Genomic DNA, 26,321 nt, shown 5'->3' on the forward strand with positions numbered 1-26,321 from the left:
GCTGGACAGCCTGACCCTGGGCAAATCCACATTACTCATTCTAAGTCGCATGTTCCCCACATTCCCCACGCAATCCCGAGTGCCAGTCACATTACCTCATTAAACAGACGCATTTCATTTGCATTTCTCCCGAATATGTGGTCACAGGTTTTCAACGGGAGTTTCACGGTGGCCGTGAACGGGCCAATGCGCAAATTATGCGTTTTTTTAAAAAACCACCCCCTTCCTGTCTCTCCAGACGTTCCGAGAGTTCCTATTGGCTGATTCAACTTGCAAGTGCTCCGTAGTCTGCAAAAGACTGTTTTTGACTTCATAGCATTGGATTTATTGATTATGCTGTTTCTGAATCAAATCTGGTAGTTTGAAAAATCATTTTGGGGTGAATCCATCCTCAGAACGGACTCGCGAAACTTCCTTTTTAACTGTTTTTTATTTTTTTTATTTTATATTACTGTAATATCGAAATTACGAAATATCGAAATAATGACACTCCAAGGAAGTGAAACTTCATTAAAATTCAGGCACTGAACTGTCCTGCATAGGAAATGCCCATGAAAGCTTCCCACATGCTTCCAAATTTCCAAAAAAGAAACGGGAGAGAGCCATCAGTGCTGTCAGTGGGGGAAAGAGAGGCATCATTATCTTCAATGATGTTTCTTTATAAGGCAAGATCGAAATAACGGAAAAGTGCGCTCAAAAAAATAAAAAAAAATGGGCGGGGAAAAAAAGTCCCTCCCAAAAAAGCGGTTTTCAAGCGGCCGTGTGACCGGAGGGACACGCGAGAAAGACGGATTGGAAGCAGGAATGTGAACGAAGAGGAAAAAATCACGGATTGGAGGCAAACGGAAGATATCCAATAAACATGCGGGTAATGGGTGAATGTGGATTTGACCCCTATTGAGTTAGTGCCCTGTGGTGGTACAAGAGCCTTCTGCTGCTACAGCTCATGTAACATCTTGACTATAGTTGCTTCCTTACCCTGTTAGTTCTACCCTCCTGCCAAAGTTTTTTCTAGCCTTTGCAGCAGTTGACTTTTCAGCAGTGCTACGAAAGTTCCTGTGTTTGCCATAACAAAGTAGGATCCCACAGACTCCCACTGTAATGTCATAGAAACTCTTTGAATAATCCCAGTCTTTAATCAACAAATACATTCAGATGGTCTACTTACTGGAAATCCTGGAGGGCCTGCAGCTCCAATTTCACCTGGTAATCCTTGAGGTCCTGGCTCACCCTTCACATCAAAGCAAGATATACAAATAATGTTTCTATTCTTACATAATTTTGTAAATATAAAATACTGTTTTACTTGACAGCACATAGTACGTTCCCACTTATTGATAGATTTTGAATGTTTCTAGTCTCCTTTTCAGCATAGAATTCCTTTTTTGAAAAAAAAAATTATTGGTGAGTACATACAATGTTATTCAATACACAAATTCCCCGTCTTATCTAAATTATATCAGCCCCCACCCTTTCCCCCCATCCTTACTGACTTCCAACAGCTTTCCAACCCCGAACCCCTCTTATTACTCAAATTACTCTTAACCATAGTTTTTCTAAATCCTATATATGTTATATCACTTACTCTAAGCATGTACAAATTCTTCTATATCTCCAATTTTCTAATATATCAATCTACATTTCACTGTTTAGACTATCTATTTTTAATACAATCTCCTTATTACTAATATTAGCTTAGATTAATTAATAGCTAAGTTTCCCCATTAATGGTAAAGTTACTTCTCTCTCCCCTTTATAAAGTCACATATTAATAATTCTCAAACTGCCACAGTTCTCCTTTCACATCCCATTTTTTTTCTAGATATTGTTTCAATTTCTCCCAGTCTGCAATATATTCTCCTGGATCAAGATCTTTAAGTTTTCTTGTCATTTTGTCCATCTCAACAGAAAAGAGAGAGAAATTTCTCGTGGGAACCAAACCAAGGATTAATACACTTTTTATATAATATTATAAAGTAATTTCAAAGGCAATTACAAGAAAATTATACAAACTGTTTATGTACAGCCAATAAAGATGTCCAGAAAGTCTATCATCTGTGTGTATTCCTTAATGTGTATTCCTTAATCGCAGTATTATCACGGTGTGCAGATGAGTCTTCACAAAGTCTTCTCATATAAATGCAGCTAAACAGCTTCTCATATGCATACAGCTTAGATTATAATCAACAAAAGTCTTCTCATATAAATTCAGCTAAACAGCTTTCCATATACATTGCCACGCCCAATCTGGGGCCGGCTACAAACAGATTTCGTCCCCTTCTTCAGGGGCGTGGTTTATAGCTGTAAAAAACAACATTCTTACTTTAATATACAATAACCAACATTTAAGTATTATTGCAATCCCCCAGACGGAACTAACCTGTTGTATTCACACAGCATAGGGTATTTGAATCAATAATTATTGTGGAAACGTGTGTCTCCAGTATCACAGTCACAGCAGCTGTATCTTCTCCTGCTTGTGGCCAAACCCTTCAGCTGCGGTTTAAATCACATACTCATTATCCAATCTCAAAACTTTAAAGCAACATAACTGATTATAAAAAGCAATTCAATGATAGTTCCGTGTTGAGGCCGTGCGGTCTGATCGTCTGCAGAAAGACAATCCAAAATGCTTCCCTCCTCAGTAGCTTAATTTGATTTGCATGTCCCTTAGTTACAACCTCCAGTACCGCTACTTTAAAGGAATTTTCTTCATGACGATGCTCGATAAAATGTTGTACCAGGGGTGCTTCCATTACTCTGTGTCTAATTCTAGACATATGTTCAAAGATCCTAGTCTTCAATGGTCTTATCGTACAACCCACATAAAAAAGAGCGCAGGGACATTCAAGTAAGTATATCACACCCGATGTGTAACAAGATGCAAAGTGTTTAACTATCAGTTTCCGTTCCTTAACAATAATCTCCTTCCCCTCTAGCATAAATTTACACAAAGTACATCGGCCACATTTAAAATTTCCCACAGGTAAGGATGTTTCCTGAAGTTGAGTGCGCATCCTAGCATGAACTAAATCATCCCTTAGGCTCCTGGATCTTCGTAAACCACATAACGGTGGTTGTTCACATCCCGCAATCTCCTCAATAAGGGGCCAATGGCGAGCTACGATTCTTTTAATTTTATATGTTAAGGGTGTGTAGTCCAGTGCCCATCTAATTCTTTGATCTGGTAGGACTTCCCGAGTCTGAAATAATACAGATCTATCTATAGCTCTAGCCTTAAAAAAGGCTTGAGAGATAATTTTAGATGGGTAACCTCTATTAGTAAACATTCGTTCCAACTGCCTACCATCCCTGTCGAAATCAGTTATTGTGGTGGAATTCCGTCTGATACGCAAAAATTGGCCATATGGTATATTTTGTCTAAGGTGCCGAGGATGGAAGGAACCAAATTCCAAATAAGAATTCCGATCTGTCTCTTTACTGTAGGTTCTAACCTGTATCTTTTGGAAGGCATCCCGATATGTAACTACATCCAAAAAATTAATTTGGTTGGGGTCTGACCGCCAGGTGAATTTAACATTCGCATCCCGTTCATTAAGCCATTTACAAAAATCCGGTATCTGGGCAGCTCCCTGAAATAAAAAATATAAATCGTCCAGATATCTACAAAAGAAAACAATATTACCCCTGAAGGGGTTGATGTCTTGTAAAATGTGAAATCTCTCCCATCGGGCCATAAATAAATTTGCGATGCTGGGTGCCACCGGGGACCCCATAGCAACGCCTTTTTTCTGAAAGAAAAATTGATCATCAAAACAAAAATAGTTTTTTTCCAAAACTAAATCGAGAAATTGTAGTAGGCAGGATGATGGGATAGTGTTTTCTGTAGTTGTAAGAACTTCTTCTACTACCTCTCGGGCTTCCTGATGAGGAATGATGGTGTATAAAGAGTTAACGTCCATCGTTAAAAATACTGTGTCCTCCGACAGGGTGATGTTCTCAACTTTTTTAATGAAATCACGAGTATCATGCAATAGACCTTCAATTTTAGTAACAGCCGGTTGTAAAAAAGAGTCCAATAAGATTGCCAATGGTTCCAAAATTGAGCCGCAACCAGATATGATTGGCCTACCTGGCGGGGGCGTTGTTTTCTTGTGGATTTTTGGAAGTACATAGAATAATGGGATTCTAGGTGAAGTAACCTGTAAAGCATAATAGAGGGTATCTGTAATCTCCCCCATCTCTCTTGCCTCATCCAAGACAATCTTAATTAGGTCTTTAATGTGATTAGTTGGATCCGAAGAGATCCGTGTGTAAAAGGTAGTATCCCTAAGCTGTCTGTGAACCTCATTAACATACATATCTTTATCCATGATCACAATACCCCCGCCCTTGTCGGCAGGCTTAATAACAATGTTAGCGTCAGAACGTAAAGTTTCAAGAGCCCGTCTCTCTAAACGAGACAAGTTGTGCCAAGTACCATAAGGTTCATTTTCTAATTGAGAAAGGTCCCTAGAATCCCATTATTCTATGTACTTCCAAAAATCCACAAGAAAACAACGCCCCCGCCAGGTAGGCCAATCATATCTGGTTGCGGCTCAATTTTGGAACCATTGGCAATCTTATTGGACTCTTTTTTACAATCGGCTGTTACTAAAATTGAAGGTCTATTGCATGATACTCGTGATTTCATTAAAAAAGTTGAGAACATCACCCTGTCGGAGGACACAGTATTTTTAACGATGGACGTTAACTCTTTATACACCATCATTCCTCATCAGGAAGCCCGAGAGGTAGTAGAAGAAGTTCTTACAACTACAGAAAACACTATCCCATCATCCTGCCTACTACAATTTCTCGATTTAGTTTTGAAAAAAACTATTTTTGTTTTGATGATCAATTTTTCTTTCAGAAAAAAGGCGTTGCTATGGGGTCCCCGGTGGCACCCAGCATCGCAAATTTATTTATGGCCCGATGGGAGAGATTTCACATTTTACAAGACATCAACCCCTTCAGGGGTAATATTGTTTTCTTTTGTAGATATCTGGACGATTTATATTTTTTATTTCAGGGAGCTGCCCAGATACCGGATTTTTGTAAATGGCTTAATGAACGGGATGCGAATGTTAAATTCACCTGGCGGTCAGACCCCAACCAAATTAATTTTTTGGATGTAGTTACATATCGGGATGCCTTCCAAAAGATACAGGTTAGAACCTACAGTAAAGAGACAGATCGGAATTCTTATTTGGAATTTGGTTCCTTCCATCCTCGGCACCTTAGACAAAATATACCATATGGCCAATTTTTGCGTATCAGACGGAATTCCACCACAATAACTGATTTCGACAGGGATGGTAGGCAGTTGGAACGAATGTTTACTAATAGAGGTTACCCATCTAAAATTATCTCTCAAGCCTTTTTTAAGGCTAGAGCTATAGATAGATCTGTATTATTTCAGACTCGGGAAGTCCTACCAGATCAAAGAATTAGATGGGCACTGGACTACACACCCTTAACATATAAAATTAAAAGAATCGTAGCTCGCCATTGGCCCCTTATTGAGGAGATTGCGGGATGTGAACAACCACCGTTATGTGGTTTACGAAGATCCAGGAGCCTAAGGGATGATTTAGTTCATGCTAGGATGCGCACTCAACTTCAGGAAACATCCTTACCTGTGGGAAATTTTAAATGTGGCCGATGTACTTTGTGTAAATTTATGCTAGAGGGGAAGGAGATTATTGTTAAGGAACGGAAACTGATAGTTAAACACTTTGCATCTTGTTACACATCGGGTGTGATATACTTACTTGAATGTCCCTGCGCTCTTTTTTATGTGGGTTGTACGATAAGACCATTGAAGACTAGGATCTTTGAACATATGTCTAGAATTAGACACAGAGTAATGGAAGCACCCCTGGTACAACATTTTATCGAGCATCGTCATGAAGAAAATTCCTTTAAAGTAGCGGTACTGGAGGTTGTAACTAAGGGACATGCAAATCAAATTAAGCTACTGAGGAGGGAAGCATTTTGGATTGTCTTTCTGCAGACGATCAGACCGCACGGCCTCAACACGGAACTATCATTGAATTGCTTTTTATAATCAGTTATGTTGCTTTAAAGTTTTGAGATTGGATAATGAGTATGTGATTTAAACCGCAGCTGAAGGGTTTGGCCACAAGCAGGAGAAGATACAGCTGCTGTGACTGTGATACTGGAGACACACGTTTCCACAATAATTATTGATTCAAATACCCTATGCTGTGTGAATACAACAGGTTAGTTCCGTCTGGGGGATTGCAATAATACTTAAATGTTGGTTATTGTATATTAAAGTAAGAATGTTGTTTTTTACAGCTATAAACCACGCCCCTGAAGAAGGGGACGAAATCTGTTTGTAGCCGGCCCCAGATTGGGCGTGGCAATGTATATGGAAAGCTGTTTAGCTGAATTTATATGAGAAGACTTTTGTTGATTATAATCTAAGCTGTATGCATATGAGAAGCTGTTTAGCTGCATTTATATGAGAAGACTTTGTGAAGACTCATCTGCACACCGTGATAATACTGCGATTAAGGAATACACATTAAGGAATACACACAGATGATAGACTTTCTGGACATCTTTATTGGCTGTACATAAACAGTTTGTATAATTTTCTTGTAATTGCCTTTGAAATTACTTTATAATATTATATAAAAAGTGTATTAATCCTTGGTTTGGTTCCCACGAGAAATTTCTCTCTCTTTTCTGTTGGTACATTTTGTGGGGATAGCCTTCATTTCTTGTTTCCATTTTGTCCATCTCAGCCATGTACAGCAATTTGTAAATCCAATCTTCTATAGTTGGTATTTCTTGCACTTTCCATTTCTGCGCATACAAAAGTCTTGCTGCTGTAGTCATGTAAAATAGCAATGTTCTGTACTGCCTCGGAACTTCTTCCATTCCCAAGTTCAGTAGCAACAACTCTGGGTTCTTATTTATTTGGGTTTGCAAAACCTCATTAATTATTTCTATTATATCTCCCCAGTATTGCTTAGCTACCTCACAAGTCCACCACATATGATAAAATGATCCTTCATGCTTTTTACATTTCCAGCATTTATCTGACATATTTGCATTTCCATGCGCAATATAGAATTCCAAAGCAGTTAATAATACAAGACCAACTACTGCATGATAAAACAATTAAAAAGAATGACACCTGGGGAATGGCTACAGAAAATAACTGCCCAGCAATAGGAGCATTATTCATCATCCTTTGCTAGTTCATCACCAGATGGGAGTGATTAGCACCCACTCTAAAGAGTTTGTTCACTCTCTCACCTGGATCAAAATGTTTTACATAGTAACAGATACATCTTTGATTACTTGATCTTTTGTTCTCAGGGAACACAGAGAGACACCGCAAAATCCAAAAGCACCCACTTGACACAATAGTCAAGCCAGTTAACAGAACAACCTGTGAATGGATTCTGCCAAACCTTTAGATGGGTTGCTAAATCCTCACATGAACAGGTGAGAGGAAGATCCAACGAAGTATCTGGGCACCATATTTTCAAATAAATAAAAAGGCACCCCAGCCATTGTTCTTTGTTTTGTTCCAGACTATTGTTGGAGAAGCAGGGAGGATGATGAATCCTGGGGGTTTACCCCAGCAGCAACCAGTATTTTAGACTGATAACCAATTCGCTGACTTTTTCTATTTTTTTTTCTTTTCAGTTTTGTGAATTTGGTCTGAGTCCTTTAATATTTTCCAGTTATTCCAAACCCTTCAACCTTTCTACCTCGTCTCCAAATTAACTTATTTTGTGTTATTGAAATAAGTTGGTGTGTCATTTTTACTGAGCTTTCTGCACAGTCCCCACAAACTCTCCAGCACTGCTAACTCAGGGAATTAAGGGAAGGACTAATTTGATGCCCCTGATGACTGTTGGTTTTTTTTCATCCAGGTAGCAGAGGGAGCTGTCCAGAGTCCTGAATGAGCATGAAAATGGGAGGCCATTAACACCTGAGGCATCCTATGGTTGGTGGCAGTACCCTCCTCCCAGTTTTATGAGGTTCTCATCACTTTTTGTCTCTACATCCCAATCAGGGAAGCTCCCGTGATGTCACCACAATAATACATTTGTTAGTGTTTAAGGTGCCTTAAGATGGTTGTTGTGGGTTTTCTGGGCTGTATTGCCGTGGTCTTGGCATTGTAGTTCCTGACGTTTCGCCAGCAGCTGTGGCTGGCATCTTCAGAGGTGTAGCACCAAAAGACAGAGATCTCTGTGTCACTGTGACACTGAGAGATCTCTGTTTTTTGGTGCTACACCTCTGAAGATGCCAGCCACAGCTGCTGGCGAAACATCAGGAACTACAATGCCAAGACCACGGCAATACAGCCCGGAAAACCCACAACAACCATCGTTCTCCGGCCGTGAAAGCCTTCGACAATGCCTTAAGATCCTTTAATTCTTAAGTATCATGATTGGGGTAGCAGCTTACCGGAGAGCCAGGCATTCCTGGAAGCCCAGGATCACCTTCCGCTCTGTCAACGTCCTCATATCCATTTGCAGGACATCCCTTGGAAATTAATTAGAAAAAAATGGAATTAGTCCAATATAATATGTTTCGTGTTTCCCCATGTTCTTGGCTATAGAGGGTGAATGGCCAGACAATGTCAAATAATCCCAATTACACCAGAAAACAGAATATAATATAAAATGATGCATTAATGATGGCTGGTGGATTTTAAACAGTGTCTTGCAACAATAAAGACAGGGAATGCAGTGTTCCCCAGGTTCCAGAACTGGTCTCTTTATTTCATATGCATCTGTGTATCCTGCTTTTTGATCTACAAAGTCTCCAAGGATTGAACTAAGATTAAATTATATCACAATAGAAATGAAAATGAATAATTGAAAACAATTAAATAAAAATGCAGCAAAAACAGTTGTAGGCTTAGCAGCAATATCACAGATTTTCAGCCAGCAGAGCCACTCAAAAGACTTTAAAAATAAAATCAGCTTTAAAATCAGTAACTTTGGGGAATGAGGTTAACTTAGGAGGAAGTTCCACAATCTTGGTGCCATCACAGGAGGCCTCTGCAGTGGTACGCTAAGTTACATCCCCGATGAAGATCTTAGAAAAGGCTTTTGTGAGGCTCCACTTCCTGGTCACTGGAGCCGGGGGGGGCATGCCCTCCAGGTTAGCCACTGCTCCAGGAGTAGCCCTTGGCCCTGCCGCCGCACAGGACTCGACCATTGAGTGTGCAGCTCCTGGGAGTTCGGCTGTCCTCTCTTGCCCTGTCACCAGCCGACTGTCAGCATCGGTCACCTCCCCAGGCTCGCCTCCGGACCCTCCAGGTAAGTCCAGGGGGTGCAGGTAGTTGCCCCCAGACACTCTTTAAAATCAGTCCTTTAATGTATGTTTTGGGCTTTAAAAATTATGATTGGTGCTTTCATTTGGATCTGAAAAGCACTTGCAACTGAGTGACATTAAAAGGGTTCACTGCCCAAGTAACTCAAATGTTTACTTGCTGCACAAAATTGTTAAAACAGAGCTTTCATGTAAGGAGGTGACAGATGTGGCCTCAACGCATCACCAACTCCTTGACTTGAGTCAGTGCCTTCTGGGCCCTGGGAAGGTTGCAGAAATGCTATCTCTGGTGCCCATCTTGGACCCTGCAGGAAGGGACCCAGCCCCATCCAGTCCCTGGTTCCTCCAGAATGGCACCAGAATGGCACTCAGCAAAAGGCTTGAGCCCACCCTGATCCTCCAAAGGGCCAGCCCTGGTCAGAACCCCAGTAGCTTTGTTCTGAACTTTTACTGGCTTATGGACTTACCCTCTCTCCTTTGATGCCTTTGGGACCCTAGGAAACAATAAATAAATAAATTAAACACACTACTATAAATGAATAAAATCCAATAGCAGTAAGTTAATAAGGCAGCTTCTATGGTGGACAACGTTGTGGGGAAGGAAAGTGTCCAAAATTGCAAAATAATTATGTTATCTAAGGTAAGTGGACAGCTACAAAATATGAAGACAAACGACAGCAGATGTCATTCTTAAGCAATCCAAAATAAACACTCATTTGACAATTTGATAAATAATCAATAGTTTTTTCCTCTTTTTGAACCTCAGCAATAAGAAACTAATCAATACCACACTGTTCATTTAATCTTGACCGTTACATACTGAAACTTACTGGTAAACCTGGAAGTCCTCCTGGCCCTGGAAACCCTGGGAATCCCCGCTCACCCTGGAAAATAAGGAGGCATTAAGGGAAAGGCATTAAGGAGGCAGAGAAAGAAAGCGCTGGAAAGGGCCACGACGTTAAAAAAAAGACTCTGGTAAGGGAGTGTCGCAGGAGGACATGTTAACAACCGTGCTGGTTACCTGTAGGCCACCAAGACTGGTTTCATTCTTACTTTGGTTCCGTTACATCCTGGCATGCCTGGTCGTCCTGGTGGACCCGCATTTCCTGGTTCACCCTAAAAGCAGTTACAACATTGCCAAAGTTATTATTATTGCAAATTCAGACCTCAAACATTATTTTTGATTATTAGCAAAACTAGATGCCACTGTACTTGACCAGCAAACCACTGGTATCAACCAATCTTTTATGTTTTATAGAATTAACACTGATAAAGTGGTTTAAGTAACATATCAGAAATTTGTAAATAAAGTTTTAGTTTACTTACTGGAAGACCTGGAGGACCTGAATAACCAGGTATTCCTGGCATTCCCTAATGATAAAGAAGAGTAGGAAAAAAGAGCATTTAGGTGGTTAATGCTTAATGAAATAAAAATATTTTAATGAACTAAAATAATGTTTTAAAATGAAAACATAGATAGTGGACATAGAAAGATGTGTAACTCTTCTTCGGATTGCAATGTCAGTTGTCCAAGGGTCCAAAGCGCATCCTTTGCTAACACTAGTACGTTTGCCATAACACAGTTCAACTGGCAGAGCAGGTCATTCTGCAATGGACAGCAAACGTATAAGCCACAAAACTCTCATCTCAATAAATTACTCAGTGCACAGCCAGTTCAGATTCAGGACACTGTTCATGCACACTTTAGACTACATGGAAAACATTGCTTTGTAAATTAACCAAAGGGGACCCCAAAATTGACTTTGATAAACAATGAATAAGCTCTAGGAGCAAGGCCTGGTAGGAGCTGTTAAAGGATGAGGGGAAGGTAAATTAGCCTTCTCAAGACACTGAGCATCTACAGAGGAGGAGATTTTTTAGTGGAATGAGATTTGTTAACTGTTTTCCCCTCCTACAATTCTGTTTCAGGCCCAAGCTTGTTGTTAGTATATTATTAAACAAAATACCAACCCTTGAACCTTTAGACCCAGGAAAGCCTACTGGCCCTGGAAAACCCTAGGAAGTAAAAAGAGAGCTACAGTTAGCAAAACTAAAACTTCATCCTTCTTTAGAAGATTCAAGGAGGCAAGTTCTTCCTTCTTCTCTGATCTTGTTGCTGTTTCAGTCAAATGGCACATCAAGCCAAATTAATTGACATATTGGCTTTCCAAACCTACTTTTTAGAAACAGAAATAGAAGTTGTAATAAAAATCCAACCACAATGATCCCTTTGACAACAGAAAAATAAGAATCACGGAGATAACATTTTTTTCCAGTAACGATCTGAAACATTACCAATTCATTAGGGCTGAACTATGGCAACAAAGAAAAGAAATGCCCCATTGATAGAACACAACTTCCCAGGCAAGATAGGTGGCAGCCTATATTTTCAGCTATGAAATAACTTTCTAATTAATCTCACTCAATTCTAATTCATTGCATCTCATCCTAGTATGTTGACCAGTCCAGTATTTAATTAATTCACAGGCCAACTCTTCAAAATTTGGGGTTTGAAATATTGGTTGATTAATTAACTGAACCATTTGCAGGACCAGAATAGATTCTAACATTTACCATGAGCTAACTTTAAAAGAATTCCATCCTGGGGGAGTGCGGGGAATGTTAGCTGTGGTAGTGAATGAATGCTATAAGGCTAACAACCAATTTAATCTTACAAAATTAAAAGATTTAGATTTCATGATAATTAATGAATATAAAAGAAAAAAAATAAACAACCTTAAGCACTTTTAATTTTCACTGGTTTCACTAGGTGAGTTAACTATATTCTTAAATATAGTCTGTTGGAATCAGCTAGATTTCAAAATGCTTAATGTGTGTTGTATTATGTTCACATTTAACTAATTTCTAGATCACAACTCAAGAAGTGATATCATTGTTTTTGTTGTTGTCAAATAAACACTGCTGTTAAACTGAGAAAAGGAACAGTCAAAGCATATTCTGCTTCTGGAATTCTTTGCAAGTTAATTCTCAGATTTAAGTTTCTAAAATGTGAGATGGCTCTATTCTAAAAGTGTTCATTTTACATTAAACTACAAATTTAGAATGATTTGTTATTTTTTCAATGAAGTTATTCACAATTTCTCTCCTCCAATTGCAAACAAACACACAGAGTAACAAACATGAACATATACTTAAGTTGCAAGTACCTTAGGTCCTTGTAGCCCTGGTGGGCCCTCAAGGCCAGGGAAACCGATCTGGCCAGCTGGCCCAGGGAAACCAGGAAAGCCCTTTTCACCCTGTAAAAAGCAATTTGCCTTTATATGCCTTCATGTCATTTTGTCCAATCTTCTTGAAACTTGGGAGGTCTTTAGTGGACAGGAAGGACAAAGTTCTCTATAATTTTGGTGGAGTTTGCTTGGGAAATGATCTCTCCAGCCCCCTGGATATTTTCCTCCATAGGGAATAATGGGCCAAATATAGCTGGGATTCGTGAAGAAAACTGAACCTGAATGCTAAATTGGACCCAAATATCAGGAATACTGAATATTTATGGTATTTCTGGTACCTGGATCCAAATAATACTTTTTTTTTTTTGCTGTACACCTCTACTAGAAACTGAACTACAATCTCTGGCCCTCTGCAGGCTAGTTATGTATTTCACTCTAGTTAACATACTTTAGAACCACAAATGAGGGCTTGCTGCTAGAATCCCAGTTTTGAGACACACACACACACCCAGTGTCTTTATGTTGCTGTCTTCAATCAAGAACTATACTGTAGATTAAGTTATACTGACAAGGGATTTTAAGAGGGGATTGGATAAACATATGGAGCAGAGGTCCATCAGTGGCTATTAGCCACAAGGTATAGATGGAACGCTGTCTCGGGTAGTGATGCTCTGTATTCTTGGTGTTTTGGGGAGGGGGCAATTAGTGGGAGGGCTTCTAGTGTCCCTTTCCCACTGGCAGACCTCCTGAGGACACCTGGTTTTTTGGCCACTGTGGAGCACAGAGTGTTGGACTGGATGGGCCACTGGCCTGATCCAACATGGCTTCTCTTATGTTCTTAAAGTGTGCTTCCAGTGAGTTCTGAATTTTAGTTAACTCCGTATACCGAAGTCAGTTACTGTGAAATGGCTTACATTTTTACTATCAAATAACCCAGAAAGTAAGAAAGCACCCCTGGTAATTCTGGTTTCTCTACCTTCACAACTAACTTGCTGACGTTTTTTTTCCTGTCTTATTTTTTAAATGAACTCGAAGACTCAAATTGGTTAGCTGTCTGAGTTCCCAAAATCCGTAATATTTAATATGCTACATTTATTTATTCTACCATTTATATTGTGCCTTACATTGTGGAGTAAAAAGATTTCAAAATCATTACAGTAGTGGAAATAACACACTTAAAACGCTAATACACAGTTATTTCCCAAACTGAAAAACTAACAATTGGATGTCTGTTAAATAAAGAAATGTTTTAAACTTTTAAAAAAACCTTGTAAACAGAAAAATATTTTAAAAAATGTAATGATGGTGTAAACCAGAGTAATTTTTTTCAGGGTCTATAATATATTAGGACCAATCAATGCAAACAATACAATATATGAACAATACCTAATAAAGGCACTGTTTTACAAAGCCTGTGATTGTTTTCATAATGGGAGCAACATGCCTACCTGATTTTTTTTCTGTTTTATGCTATCCCAGCTTCTGCCACTGGAGGGGGTACACTGCCATAAATTTGCTAGCCATTTTAATTTCATAGACAAAAGAAGAATATATGGATTTAAGAGAAAGATCTCTGTGCATTCTGGAGTTTTTCGTATGCACTGAAGTATACATGGAACTCTGAACTGGGGCCACCATCTATATGCTACAGTTAGAAGAAATTTCAAAACAAACTCTATAAATGATAGCAGATCCTTACATACTGTGCTCCTCTGGTAATACTACTTCCTCCTTCCCTCCCTAGAATTCATACTCTCCTTTAATTTACAACTCAAGTTTGTAAATATTCTTCCAAAGTTCAATTTTATGAGCAGAACAGTTCAAAAATTAAAGGAGTAGGAGTAGTTGTCCTATACCAAATGAAAATTATCTTATTTTAATTATTGCAGGGATGTTTTTTGGGGGGCAATTAAAGAACTGTATTTGACAAGGTCTACCTATAACTTTGTAATGAATAAGACAGAAAGACATTTACAGCCTCTTACCTTACTGCCTTTCATTCCATCGCAATAGCAGTAGCTTTTATCTTTACAGACACAATTCTGAAAAGAATTATTTACAAAAAACATGGGTTACTATATTCATCTTATTTTTAATGTTATGTCATTTTAAAGCTGCTTACTTCATTACAATCATTATTGTTACCTGCAGAGCAAAACCTTCAAAAGGTGCGATGGGAAAAATCAACAACTGCCTGTTCAGGTGCATGCTCTTGTGGGAGCTCCTACATTATGGAATGGTCTGCCTGAGGCTATTAGGAAGGCCCCCACACATCTATCATTTCACAAAATGTGCAAAACAGAATTCTTCAGTTTGGCATTCTTAAAGAGGACTACAGCTAAGAGTTATGATGTAATGGATCGGCTCAGGAAGCGAACTCTGTTAGGGATAATGTGTTTTTTCTTCCAGTTCTTCAATCCCAACCCCAGAGCGATATGTTATTTTACTAGAAATCTTTATTGAGACTCAAATGTTATCACATGCTTGCTGATTGAATGAGTAGCTTTGCTTTACTAGGAATCTTTGCTGTTAGATTCAAATATTGTTATCATTCAAATGTTGTGATATTTTGCAATTGGCTTAATAATTTGATCATACCTGTAATCTCCCTTGAGTCCCAGTGGGAAAGGTGGATGATAAATGAAAATAAATAAAACCTGGGAGAGGAAGAAACAACCAGAAATAGGTAAACAGAGGAAACAGAGAAAAAGAGAATTGGTGGCACTGGCCACCTTAATCAGTATACATGAGAGTAAGAGAGATGGCATATGTATGAGAAAGAAAGAGCAATGGATATGTATGTAAGACAAAGAGGTATTATGCATGAAAAGCTGATATAGATATGACATTACGTGTGGAAAATGCAGAGATGGGTGACGTTAAGAGCATGCTATGTGGAGGGGGGAGGAAGAGATGAGAAAAAGAGATTCTCCCACAGCTTGGAGATTAGGTAGCTGTATGTGTGGGAATGCTGTGTGTTGACATTTAACAGCCAAAACATTGGCTGCAGGCCTCCAGTCTTATGCACTGTACAGGATTGTTGGAACATAGCTCGGGATTTTCATTGGATACACTCTGGGTGGCCCTTTCATCTAACAGCTCCTTCTCATGACAAGTGCTTCATGAGTTTCCGGGTAGCAAAGTTACAATGAATCTAAATGAAATAATGACAAATCTTGACATATGAATGATTTCCTGAACAGATCAACTTGATCTTTGCTTATAACGCATGTTTTGACCAAGAAATCATTTTTACATCCCCAGATTCGTCAAGGGGAACGTCCCATCCCTGGGCACCTGAGCTGTGGGGAGAAGGGATGGAAGAGGGGCACTGCCTTAAGCATTCCAGCAGCCAGGTAACGGGGCAGCAGGAGGCATCCCGAGAGTCAGTAAGGGCATGGAAAGGACAGGAGGAAAGAAACCAGGGCCAGTTCCCGAGGGAGAAAAGACCTACTTGAGGGCAGACCTACTCAGGGCAGCAGGAACTGGGTGGGTCCAGGAGGAGGAAAATAAAAAAGGCCCAGGTGAAGGAGGTAGGGAGGAGGAGCTAGTTGGGACTTGCTTGGAACAGGGAAAGAGAGTAGCCAGCTTGGCCTGAGCTCTCTACAGTGGACTCCCCTGGATCAGGAAGGCAGCATTCCTGGTCAACAGGCCACAACTACCCCTGGGCCAGACTTGGGGTGTCTAGCTACTGCAAGTGGTAACCTTCCAAAAGAGGAGATGGCCAGAGTTAGGAGCTACCAAGAACAAGTGAAGGATCTCAGCAGAAGAAGTAGACTTAAGAACCTGGGAGAAAGCAGGTGAAAGTAGTAAGAGATGAACCAGACTGGCTGCTGGGTGACTATTAATCTTGGAAACTGCTATTGGAACTGAGCTAACTGATAAAAAGGACAACCTTGGCATCTCTTGAGTGTTGACTTAACTTTGACAACATGGATACACCATCATACATCTCTGGGCGAATGGGCCTGCTGGCCATGTGGTCATCTCCGGGGGGGGGGGGGGGTGGAATTCTTGACAATTGTTCTATTTTATTTTCCTTCTTTTTATGTTATTTTACTTTTCTCCCCAGTGAGGCTTACATCATTCTGCTCTCCTCCATTTTATTATAGGTGAGGTAAGTTAGGCTCTGATTGGGTGCTTGGCCCAAGATCACCAAGCAGGCTTCCATGGTAGAGTGAGGATTTGAACCTGGATCCCCCAGATCTCATTCTGAAATGCCAACCTCTACATCATGCTGGCTCTCTACATTTTATTCCACATATCAATCCCCAAAGAAGACTAAAGTGTATCACCACCACAAAAGTATCTTTGGAATAATTCTAGATGATTCATTATGAGTCTGTGAACATATGAAACTGCCTTATGTCAGATCAGATAATTGGTCCATTAGTCAACTACTTTGATCGGTAGTGGAAAGATCTTTGCCACCTGAGATCCTTTTAGTGGGAGATGTCAGAGACTGAACCTGGTACTTCAGTTCAGAATTATGTATGTACTCTAGCACTAATATGGAATGGTTCCTGATTTTGTCTATCACCTTTATACATGGGCCATGTTCATCTTCTCTGTATTGTTCACATTTTGGTCTATAGGATGAAACTTTTCAGTAAAATTAAACCTCTGAGTCTTATTGTTACCTCACTGCTGCCATTTTGGACACTAAACCTAAATTTTGCTGCTGAAGCCCTTGAGATGCATTGACCTGAGGTAATAAAAAGATTCCCTGGTATGCATGGAAGGAAAGGAGCTACACAAAATGCAATGATGCTAGTTGAGGTGGGGGGGGGAGGGCTGAAATTATGTCTCTCCCAAACACCAACAGAGATGATTAGATCATTAGAAGGAACTTCCATTAATTTCATTAGTGGGCCTTTTCACACTAATCCCCCACCCCTTGCCATCATTAACTCATATCCCCTTGTTTACGACTTTGGTCAGACCACACCCATTATTATTCATGTGCCCATGACCTCACTTAGAAGGAGGGCTGCCAACTCTGTTTTAGAAAATTCCTGGACATTTGGGGGTGTGCCTGGGGAGAGTGGAGCTTAGAGAGAAGGAGGAGCTCAGCTGGGATATACTCTCCAGTGTTGTCATTTCTGTTAGAATCAGCACCAGATTTCACCATCCCAAAGAGTATATTGTGAAAATTAGTACTTTTTGAGATAAACGGGATACTCCACAATGAAACAGAACAGACTGTGAAGTTAAAGGGATGGAGATGATGATGGTGATGATCTGGTGCACAAAGGCAACACAATAGTGCAAGTTTCACTTGCACACCTTCCTGTTCGCTTATTATAAAACTATAATTTCCCCGTTTGCTTCTCTATTTGTTGTCCATCTTTTTCTAATTCAGACACTATTCAGTAGCACACTCAGAGCCAAATGGAGAGAACGAAAGATGGGTCAGAACACTTGATAGCTTTTCTCAAACCCATTCTAAAACAGAGGTGGTTTCGTTCTTTCAACAGAAAACTGGGGCTCCATTGAATGAATTTATTTACTTTATAAAGGCCTATTATTACTGTCCTTGCTATTTAGCCTGTCTTGCCACTGGGCTGAATTAGAACTGTCAGTGAAAGGGCAAAGTTAGCTGACACAGCACAGCACTGGAAGGAGAGGAAAACAGAGTGATGTCAGTGTAACAGGACATATAATTTGTTTTTAATTAAAGTTTGAAAGGCTTAGAATGATGAGATGGGAAAATTAAATAAGAATCGAATAAGTAGGCCTACTCTGCAGTTGAACCTACAAGGTTGAAAGAAAGAAGTGTTATAAAGTCGTTCAGGATGATTTCATGGTCCAATCAAGATGTACTGTGAGAGGAGTCAGGGAACTGTTCCTACATTCCCTGGGAACTGGGTCAGCCACTAGGTCTCCTCATTTATAGTCCATTTTATAAAGTAACAAAATTAATATGCTGATTTTTTGAATGAGCAATTAAAAATTTTAAGATATTCTGTTAGGATGTTAAGGGATGTACACAAACATGTTGTTATGATAGGGTACTCAGTGAAAATGTTTAAGAAATTTCCTGGATACAATTTCCTCATTTATGTAAACTGTTCTGTGTCAAAAGTCAGCTAACTCTCTGATCATTTCACATTTAATTAAAACAGAACAGCATATTCCCCAACAAGGAGCGTGCTTAGAAGGTTAGCCTTGACAAAGAAAGGGCTAGCACAGCAAAAACAGCAATTAAAATGGCCTCAGTGTTCCTGTCTCCCATATCAATAATTTATTATAGAAAACTCCCATGTTTAGTCTAAGTATTTTGTTTAAAATTTTTCATGAAAAAAATAGAGAAGCAGGTGAAGGAATCCAAAGACTTGTGGGGCCTGTTTATGAGTGCACCACATTCTACTAAGTTAATTTTGACTGCTTTAGAATTTCTGACGAGAAGAGCACAGTCCATATGGAAGGATGGGCATAGGTACTGTAAAGGTTCTAAAATCTCCCTTCATCAAGCTCATGGGCTACTATAAAGAAAAAAAACCAAGGTATATTTTACTGTCAGTAGCTTGGGTCCAGCACAGTGATTTCTTAGGCAAAAGGATTTCTGCCTGTAGTGTTCCTCCCCACTTCCTGCTCTAGCCCAAAAAGCTGCCCTTAAGAAAGAGGGGATATCCCCCGCCCCCCAGGAGCAGCACTTCGAAATCAGGAGAAGAGAGCCATTGTTTAAGAATGATGTCCACAGTTTAAAGTCATCCCTAAAATAATACCTTGGAACAAAGAGGATTGGAAATTGGTGCAGCCAGCCTTCAGGTGGGGCTTGGCTATCTACAAGAATTAAAACAGATCTCCAGACAACAGAGATCCGTTCCACTGGAGAAATGGCTGCTCTGGAGGGTTTGGATGGTAAACTCCCATGGAACTCCATCGAGGTCCCTCTCCTTCCCAAACCCTGACCTCTCCAACCCCACATCTCCAGGAATTTCCCAACTGGAAGTTGGCAACCCTATTGGGAATAGAAGTTCCTGAGAATTGTGCCATCCCTGCACTTTCTCCAACTACTCCTTAATTCACTCCCTATCTGGATCTGATCCTGATTGGGTTATTCTGAGCCTACGGCAAATCTCTTTGGCTGGGACATGAAGTTAAGGCAGCTGCAAAAAATGCTTTCTACCTCACTCTAGCCTGGAAGATGACTTACCTTGACGTGACCAACCTGGCCGCCTGGATCCATGCTATGGTAACATCAAGACTTGACTACTGTAATGCACTATACATAGGTCTCCCATCTAAGTTAACTAGAAGTTCCAATTGGTGCAAAACACTGTGGTGCAATTGTTATCAGGAGCAAACAGGAGCATGAACATCACCCCATTTTTCAGTCACTCCACTGGCTACCTATCAGTTACCATGCTCAATTCAAGTTATTCGTTATCAGTTAAAAAGCTCTTCATGGCCTTCTTCTGGCATAATCCTATGGGACTGCCTGCCTCCTCATGTTCCTCTACGGCAATTTCGCTCATCTGAACAGGGTCTCCTGCAGGTGCCACCCTGCACATGGGCAAAATCAACAGCAGCCTGTACACGGGCTTTCTCTGTGGTGGCCCCTACCCTATGGAACAGCCTGCCTGAGGAGGTCAGAAGAGCCCCCACTTTCCTAGCTTTCTGCAAACGATGCAAACCCAAATTATTCAGAAAGGCCTTTGTATTGTAGAGCGGGGTCTCAGATGCTGCTAATGAGTTAGGGACCATAGACTTCACAATGTTGCCTTATGTACTATCTGTTGCTTTAAATATGTGCCCCTTTTTTATGTTCTGTTTCAGCATTTCTTCAACTCTGTATTGCTAGAATTACTTGTGTTCTGTTTCAGCATTTCTTCAACTCTGTATTGGATTCTTGCTAACATTATGTCTTTGTAAACTTGTGTTTATTTACCCTATGGCATTGTTTATGAAATTGTCCTTGATGCTGACTGTACTAATCTCACATTGTGTAATCCGCCTTCAGTGAGAAAGGAGGGCCATAAATGAAATAAATAAATAAACACATAAATAATTCTTGTGTAAATGTAATGTATTCTCACTAGTGCCAAGGGTATGCAGGGATGATTTTGACGGATGTCTTCCTCCAGCTGCAGCACCCCTCGTCTCATCCCTTATAATTCTGGAGGTAAGGAAGCCCTGTTCAGTGTGCAGAACTCCACTTGCTATAGTTTGTATCCAAGCCTTTGTTTGACTTATTTTCAGCAGAAATTTCATTTTCTGAAAAGTTAATCTGATACCTCCTCAGTCTGGGAAAACGTTCCTAGGGATTTAGGAACAGAAGCTCCACTGTGAACCTCTTTCTTAGAGCAAATACTGGGTTGATAACGGGATGATCCAATGGAAAGAATGAAGTCACATTAACAGACAAGTGTCGGACAAACATAAACGTAAAGCTCTCCATGTTTTAATCTATTTTTATCGTTTTTCTGTTTCCAAACATTAACAACTCATAGAAAATGGAATTATTACAAAAAATGCTTTTTCTCTGGATCATAAGTAAAATTAATTCATAGCATTCATTCATTTATAAAAAAATTGTAATCTTTCTGGTAGTTGAGCTTTCAAAGTATTGCACAAACATTTAAAACCCCTTACAGAAAGTATACCCAAAATAAATAAAATCAGATATTGCAGCTAAGCAAAAACTGTCCATCTCAACAAACTCCAACAAACATCTTAACAAACAGGTTTTCACACGGCAGCAGAAAAAAATTTGAGAGGTCTTTCTAATCTCTTGGGCATTCCAAGGAGTGAGTACCAAGGCAGAGACGGTCCTGCTATACACCCTCTCTGATGGAATAAAAACAAATAGAAATATGTGGTATGTATCTGAGGAGGTGCTCCAGGAGATACACAGCACCACCATAATCAACTGCAAACTAACGAAAATTACAGATTGCCCAATGATCTGCTGAATAAAATACTTCTAACCAGGAGCATGAAAGATTTTAATGATGATGCTAGGTGAGTTTCTACAGGGAATGCACTCCACAAGGGGCTGAAGCAGAAGACTATCTTGTCTCCAGTAGATACGCTTGTCGTTATAGGTACATTGCTTTGTTACTATGTTCTTTGAATACAGGCTCAGTCACAGATAATACTGCAGCCTTCCTTTATGCATGGAGAAAGAACCACTGTAATGATAACAAGCCCTACCCATGATGTAGTTCCACATGTTCAGTAGAATGTTTGCTCAGATGTCCATATATGAGGATGCCTATGCTATTATAAATGTAAAATGTAGCATACAGATCACCTAAATGGAATTTATATGCATAGTCTTACAGGCTCCTGTGAAAATCATGCACGGACTGGGAATATGTGGAAAAGGCAGATGGGCTGCCATTATCACATTTCCCTCTCTGCTCATATACTGAGCGCACCCAAACAGGGCTAAGAGCCAGGGCTAGGATTAGGGTTGACGACTCTGGGTCAGAAAATGAATCCAAAATATGAAACAAGAAACTTCCCCCCCCATACTGTTTCAAGGACCAAACCTAAAATTTGTATGTGGAAGCAAGGACCCTTGGCAACAAAATGAAAACCTTGTCTTCAGAGCTGTGAGTATGGCATGGTATAATGCCATACAGTCCACCCTTCACAGCAGTCATTTTTCCCAGGGGAACTGATCTCTGTCTGGAGATCAGTTTTAATTTTAGGAGATCTCCATGCTCCACCTGAAGGTTGGCAATTCTTGGTAGGATACAGCTTTGTGCTCAGTTTCTTTTTCTTCCTTTGGTCTTGCCTGACATTTAGCTTTTCCTCTCATTTATTCCTTTAGCTATTGTTATTTCTGGGGTTAAGACAAAACATTGCTTATTTGTTGATGATTTTACTACTGTTTTTACTGCCAGTCCTTCTGTGGTTCATTTGATAATTTTAGATTTTTAAAAATTGTTTTATCATTTTGATTGATTATTGAAAGCTCCTTTGGAAACATTAAGTGTTGTGATATACAGTTTAGTAAATAAACAATGTAGGTATAGAACAGTAGTTAAAGTGTGATTCTAACCTGGGAGACTAGTCTCCCAACTCAGCCAGGAAGCTTACAAAGTGACTTTGGGTCACTCTCTCAACCTAAACTAATTTGCAGGATTGTTGTAAAGATGAAAGGATGGTGGTGGGAACTATGCATGGCTTCTTGGTGGTAGGGGAGAATAAAAATGTTACAAATAAATAATGAAATCATATTATTCTATGTTGTCAGTTACAGTGCAAGCACCAGACAAAAATGTGGTTATTAAAAGAGATGGTGTTCTTCTAAAGAATGTGTTCTGTGAGAAGCAAATACTTTTTTTCTGAAGCACTTGCATACCTTTTGTACGTGATAAACCTCACCTTCATTAGCCACTTAAGATAAGGAGATACTTCAGCTGAGAAGCCAGACCAAACAATTTGTTTTTGCTACTTATGTCTGCGTAAATTACTACCTACCTACATTTAGGAAGGTACCTAAATGATTTTTGTGGAGGCCAATAACCAAACTGCTTTTCTCACAAATAAAGCTAAAAGTATTAAGCTAATTACAGCCATTAGGTTAAAAAGCTGAAATTATAAATAAAACAGATCACTGAAAACATTTTCACGCTGAAGTAGGGGATAGACCTGAGTACTGAACTTGGACTGGGAGGCCAGGATGCAAATTCCCACTGAGCAATGACGAAGCTCATTGGAAGTTCTTGGGCTCACATGCTTCCTTCCTAAGCATGCGGCTCAGATACTGACAATTTCCTGGTTCCAAACTATTGTCATCAGTAACAAGTACATTTCATTTCAATACAGTATCAAGGACATTTCCATAAACAATGCCATAGGGCAAATAGATATAAGTTTAAAAGACATAGTATTAGCAAGAATCCAATAGAGAGTAGAAAAAATACTGAAGCAGAACATAAATCAATTCTAGGACTGACATTAGACAACATGGAGCAGTGGTGGTACATAGGAATACATATTTAAAGCAGTAGATAATACATAAGGCAATATAGTGATGAAGTCTACGGACCCTAACTCATTAGCAAAGCATCTGAGACCCCATCCCTACAATATAGCCCTCCCATTCGAGTAAAAGGCCTTTTTGAATAGTTTGGTTTTGCATTGTTTATGAAAAGCCAGGAGAGCGGGGGCTCTTCTGACTTCCTCAGGCAGGTCATTCCACAGGATAGGGGCCACCATAGAGAAAGCCCGTGTACGGGCTGCTGCTAACTTCACCCATGTGCAGCCTGGCACTTGCAGGAGACCCTGTTCAGATGAGCGAAGCTGCTGTGGAGGAACATAGGGAGGGAGGCAGTCCCGTAGGTATGCTGGGTAGCCAGTAGAGCGACCGTATGATGGGAGTGATGTTCATGCTCCTGCTCGCTCCTGATAACAATCAAGCTGCAGCATTTTGCACTAATTGGAGCCTCCTAATTAACTTAGATGGGAGACCAATGTATAGAGCATTACAATAGTCAAGCCTTGATGTTACCATAGCATGGATCCAAGTGGCCAGGTCAGCAGTGTTAAGATAAGAAGCCATCTTCCAGGCTAGCGTGAGCTTGTAGAAAGCATATTTTGCCACTGCCTTAACTTGTTTTTCTAGTAATAACGCTGGATCCAGTATAACCCCTAGGCTCTTAACTGAGCCTGCAAGGATCAGATGAACTCCATCAAAAATGGGGAGTACAATGTCCTTTAAGATCTCTGCCTTCCCAACAAGCATCACTTCAGTCTTGTCTGGGTTCAACTTCAATTTGTTGTTTTTCAACCATTTCACCTCGGCTGTCAGGCAGCGATCTAAGATTTCTACTGCATTCTGTGGGGACCTCAAGAGAGAGATTAGCAGTGCAATCCTATGGAGAGTTACTCCAGTCTAAGCCCATTGAAGTCAATGGAGTAACTCTCCATAGGATTGCAGTGAAAGAGTTGGGTGTCATCTGCATATTGACGACATCCAACTCCATATGTTGCTGTGGTTTGTTTCTCACCTACAAACCAGGACTGAATTCTGATTTGTTAGTCAGACATAACAGAAAACTATTGTTTGTTTTGAGGGGAGGAGGGGGAAAGGAGCACACAAGCCCAAGGACTTACAAAGCTTGTTCGCATAAGACTAACCATACTAAGTCATTACATCTACTGTCTCTCATCGTAGTGTAGTTTACTTAGATCATCTCAAGGATTAAAAGGATGTACCCATATATACCACCCATTATTCTTTGGAAGAAGGGTGGGAATCATTGAAAATAAAATAACTGCACGGGTAAATGACGGTTGCATTCTGTAAACAGAGACAGACATTCCAAGCTGCTACTGGAAGTTCCACTTCCTGCAGTCTGATTGAAGTATGTGAAGAGAGGCTTCTGAACTTTCACAATCCAACATTCTGTTCAAGGCTTATATGCTGGAATGTTGACCTCTGTTTTGAGATAACTTTGTATTCTGTGTTTTGACTGTTAGAAGCAAGTCTTCCTTCAGTCAGATTGTTTTGTGCAGTGCATATGCCAAATTTTCGTTTTCTGGGTGGCCTAGAAAAACCTTGAATCCCCTGCACTGAGGAAGAAATTAAAATGAAAATAAACATAAAAATCAGCTTTCAGACTTTTCTAGGAATTAATTATTTAGACTGTGTGTATGATAAATCACAAAGCTCTAGTGTGGCAGGAAGACTGAGAAGCATGTCCAATGAGTGTTCTGTTCTTCAACCCTTGATTTCCACCATCTTTGTATTCCTTTAATATACATACAGAACAATCCTGATGAGGGGGCACTCATGTAGCTGATTGGCCGCTACACCACGGTTTCTCCAAGATATGCTGGCATAAGTCGGAGATGCACTGGTGTGGCACCCTCAAGTCACCATGCCAGGCCCAGCCACTGGTGCAGATCTGTTGTGGCCACCCACCAGTAGACTGCTAGTGTAACTCCTAGGGTTGCCAGGTCCCCAGACCCTCCCAGTGGGAGGGGAGACCTAGCGCTTACCTGTTTGACATCATCATGCAGGCGTGGGGGGCTGCTGTGAAGCTCGGAAGTGCTCTCGGGGCAGCACAGTGACATCACTTCCAGGAAGTGACACACCACCCCAGAAGCATGCCTTGGAGGCCCATTCCCATACCTCCCCTTGCTGGCCAGGTAAGTGGGGGTGGGGGTGGAGGATGAAAGCAGGGGATCCCCCGCCACTATCGAAGGAATGGGATCTCTATTAACTCCCTATGTTGTTGTGTGTAGGGGCAGAAATTTAGTTGGTTTCTAAAGCTGCCCCAGCCCAGGGACACTCTCCAGAAACAGCAAAAAGTTACAGCATCAAAACTTACAACATAGCTTGTAGCTGCCGTGGCTCCAGTGCCCTGAATCCTACAGAATGTGGATGAACACCACCCCCAGCATCCATTGATCCCGGCATGAACACCTGGCCCCTATGTGTTAATGGTGGCAACTGGCAGGTAATATAAACCATTGCCTGTGTGCAGACAGACCAGACGCCAAGTTGTGTGGCATAGGACTATGTTGGTCAGCCCTATGACCATGGGACAGCATCTTGCACCACAGTGGCAGCTTACTCACACAAACACTCAGCAAAGGGGGAGGCACCCTTCGGGAGCATTATTCACCAACAAGGTAGATAGGTGGGGAGAGCAGTTGAAAGGCAGGACTCTGCAGACCTATTTCTCAAACTCAAAGAGAGTGGTCCTTTGCCCCCCAAAGGGCCATCCTGATTCCACCATGCAAATACTGAGCCACTGGAGCTGAGGCAGCAGCAAGATGGAAGAATTTGCCGACCCAGCCACCTAGTCATGGAATGAACACTGAGACTTGGATCAC

The 26,321-nt window shown here is 40.5% G+C and overlaps 1 protein-coding gene and 1 non-coding gene across 2 annotated transcripts in view; both read right to left on the reverse strand.

Annotated features, from left to right (window-relative positions):
• The window catches only part of COL4A3 (collagen type IV alpha 3 chain), a 115,463-nt gene that overhangs the window by 75,559 nt on the left and 13,583 nt on the right, over positions 1–26,321 (reverse strand). Inside the window, exons 2-10 of the mRNA XM_054983010.1 lie at positions 14,504–14,560; positions 12,498–12,587; positions 11,302–11,346; positions 10,657–10,701; positions 10,384–10,446; positions 10,161–10,214; positions 9,798–9,824; positions 8,458–8,535; positions 1,169–1,231 (exon numbers count right to left, since the gene is read on the reverse strand). Coding sequence (XP_054838985.1) covers positions 1,169–1,231; positions 8,458–8,535; positions 9,798–9,824; positions 10,161–10,214; positions 10,384–10,446; positions 10,657–10,701; positions 11,302–11,346; positions 12,498–12,587; positions 14,504–14,560 — 522 coding nt within the window. The remainder of the gene's footprint in view (positions 1–1,168; positions 1,232–8,457; positions 8,536–9,797; positions 9,825–10,160; positions 10,215–10,383; positions 10,447–10,656; positions 10,702–11,301; positions 11,347–12,497; positions 12,588–14,503; positions 14,561–26,321) is intronic.
• LOC129332965 (U6 spliceosomal RNA) lies at positions 17,024–17,125 on the reverse strand. Its single transcript, XR_008597366.1, has one exon. It is a non-coding gene; the product is annotated as a U6 spliceosomal RNA (small nuclear RNA).

This window comes from Eublepharis macularius, chromosome 6, assembly GCF_028583425.1.
Source record: "Eublepharis macularius isolate TG4126 chromosome 6, MPM_Emac_v1.0, whole genome shotgun sequence".
NCBI classification, from domain to species: Eukaryota; Metazoa; Chordata; class Lepidosauria; order Squamata; family Eublepharidae; genus Eublepharis; species Eublepharis macularius.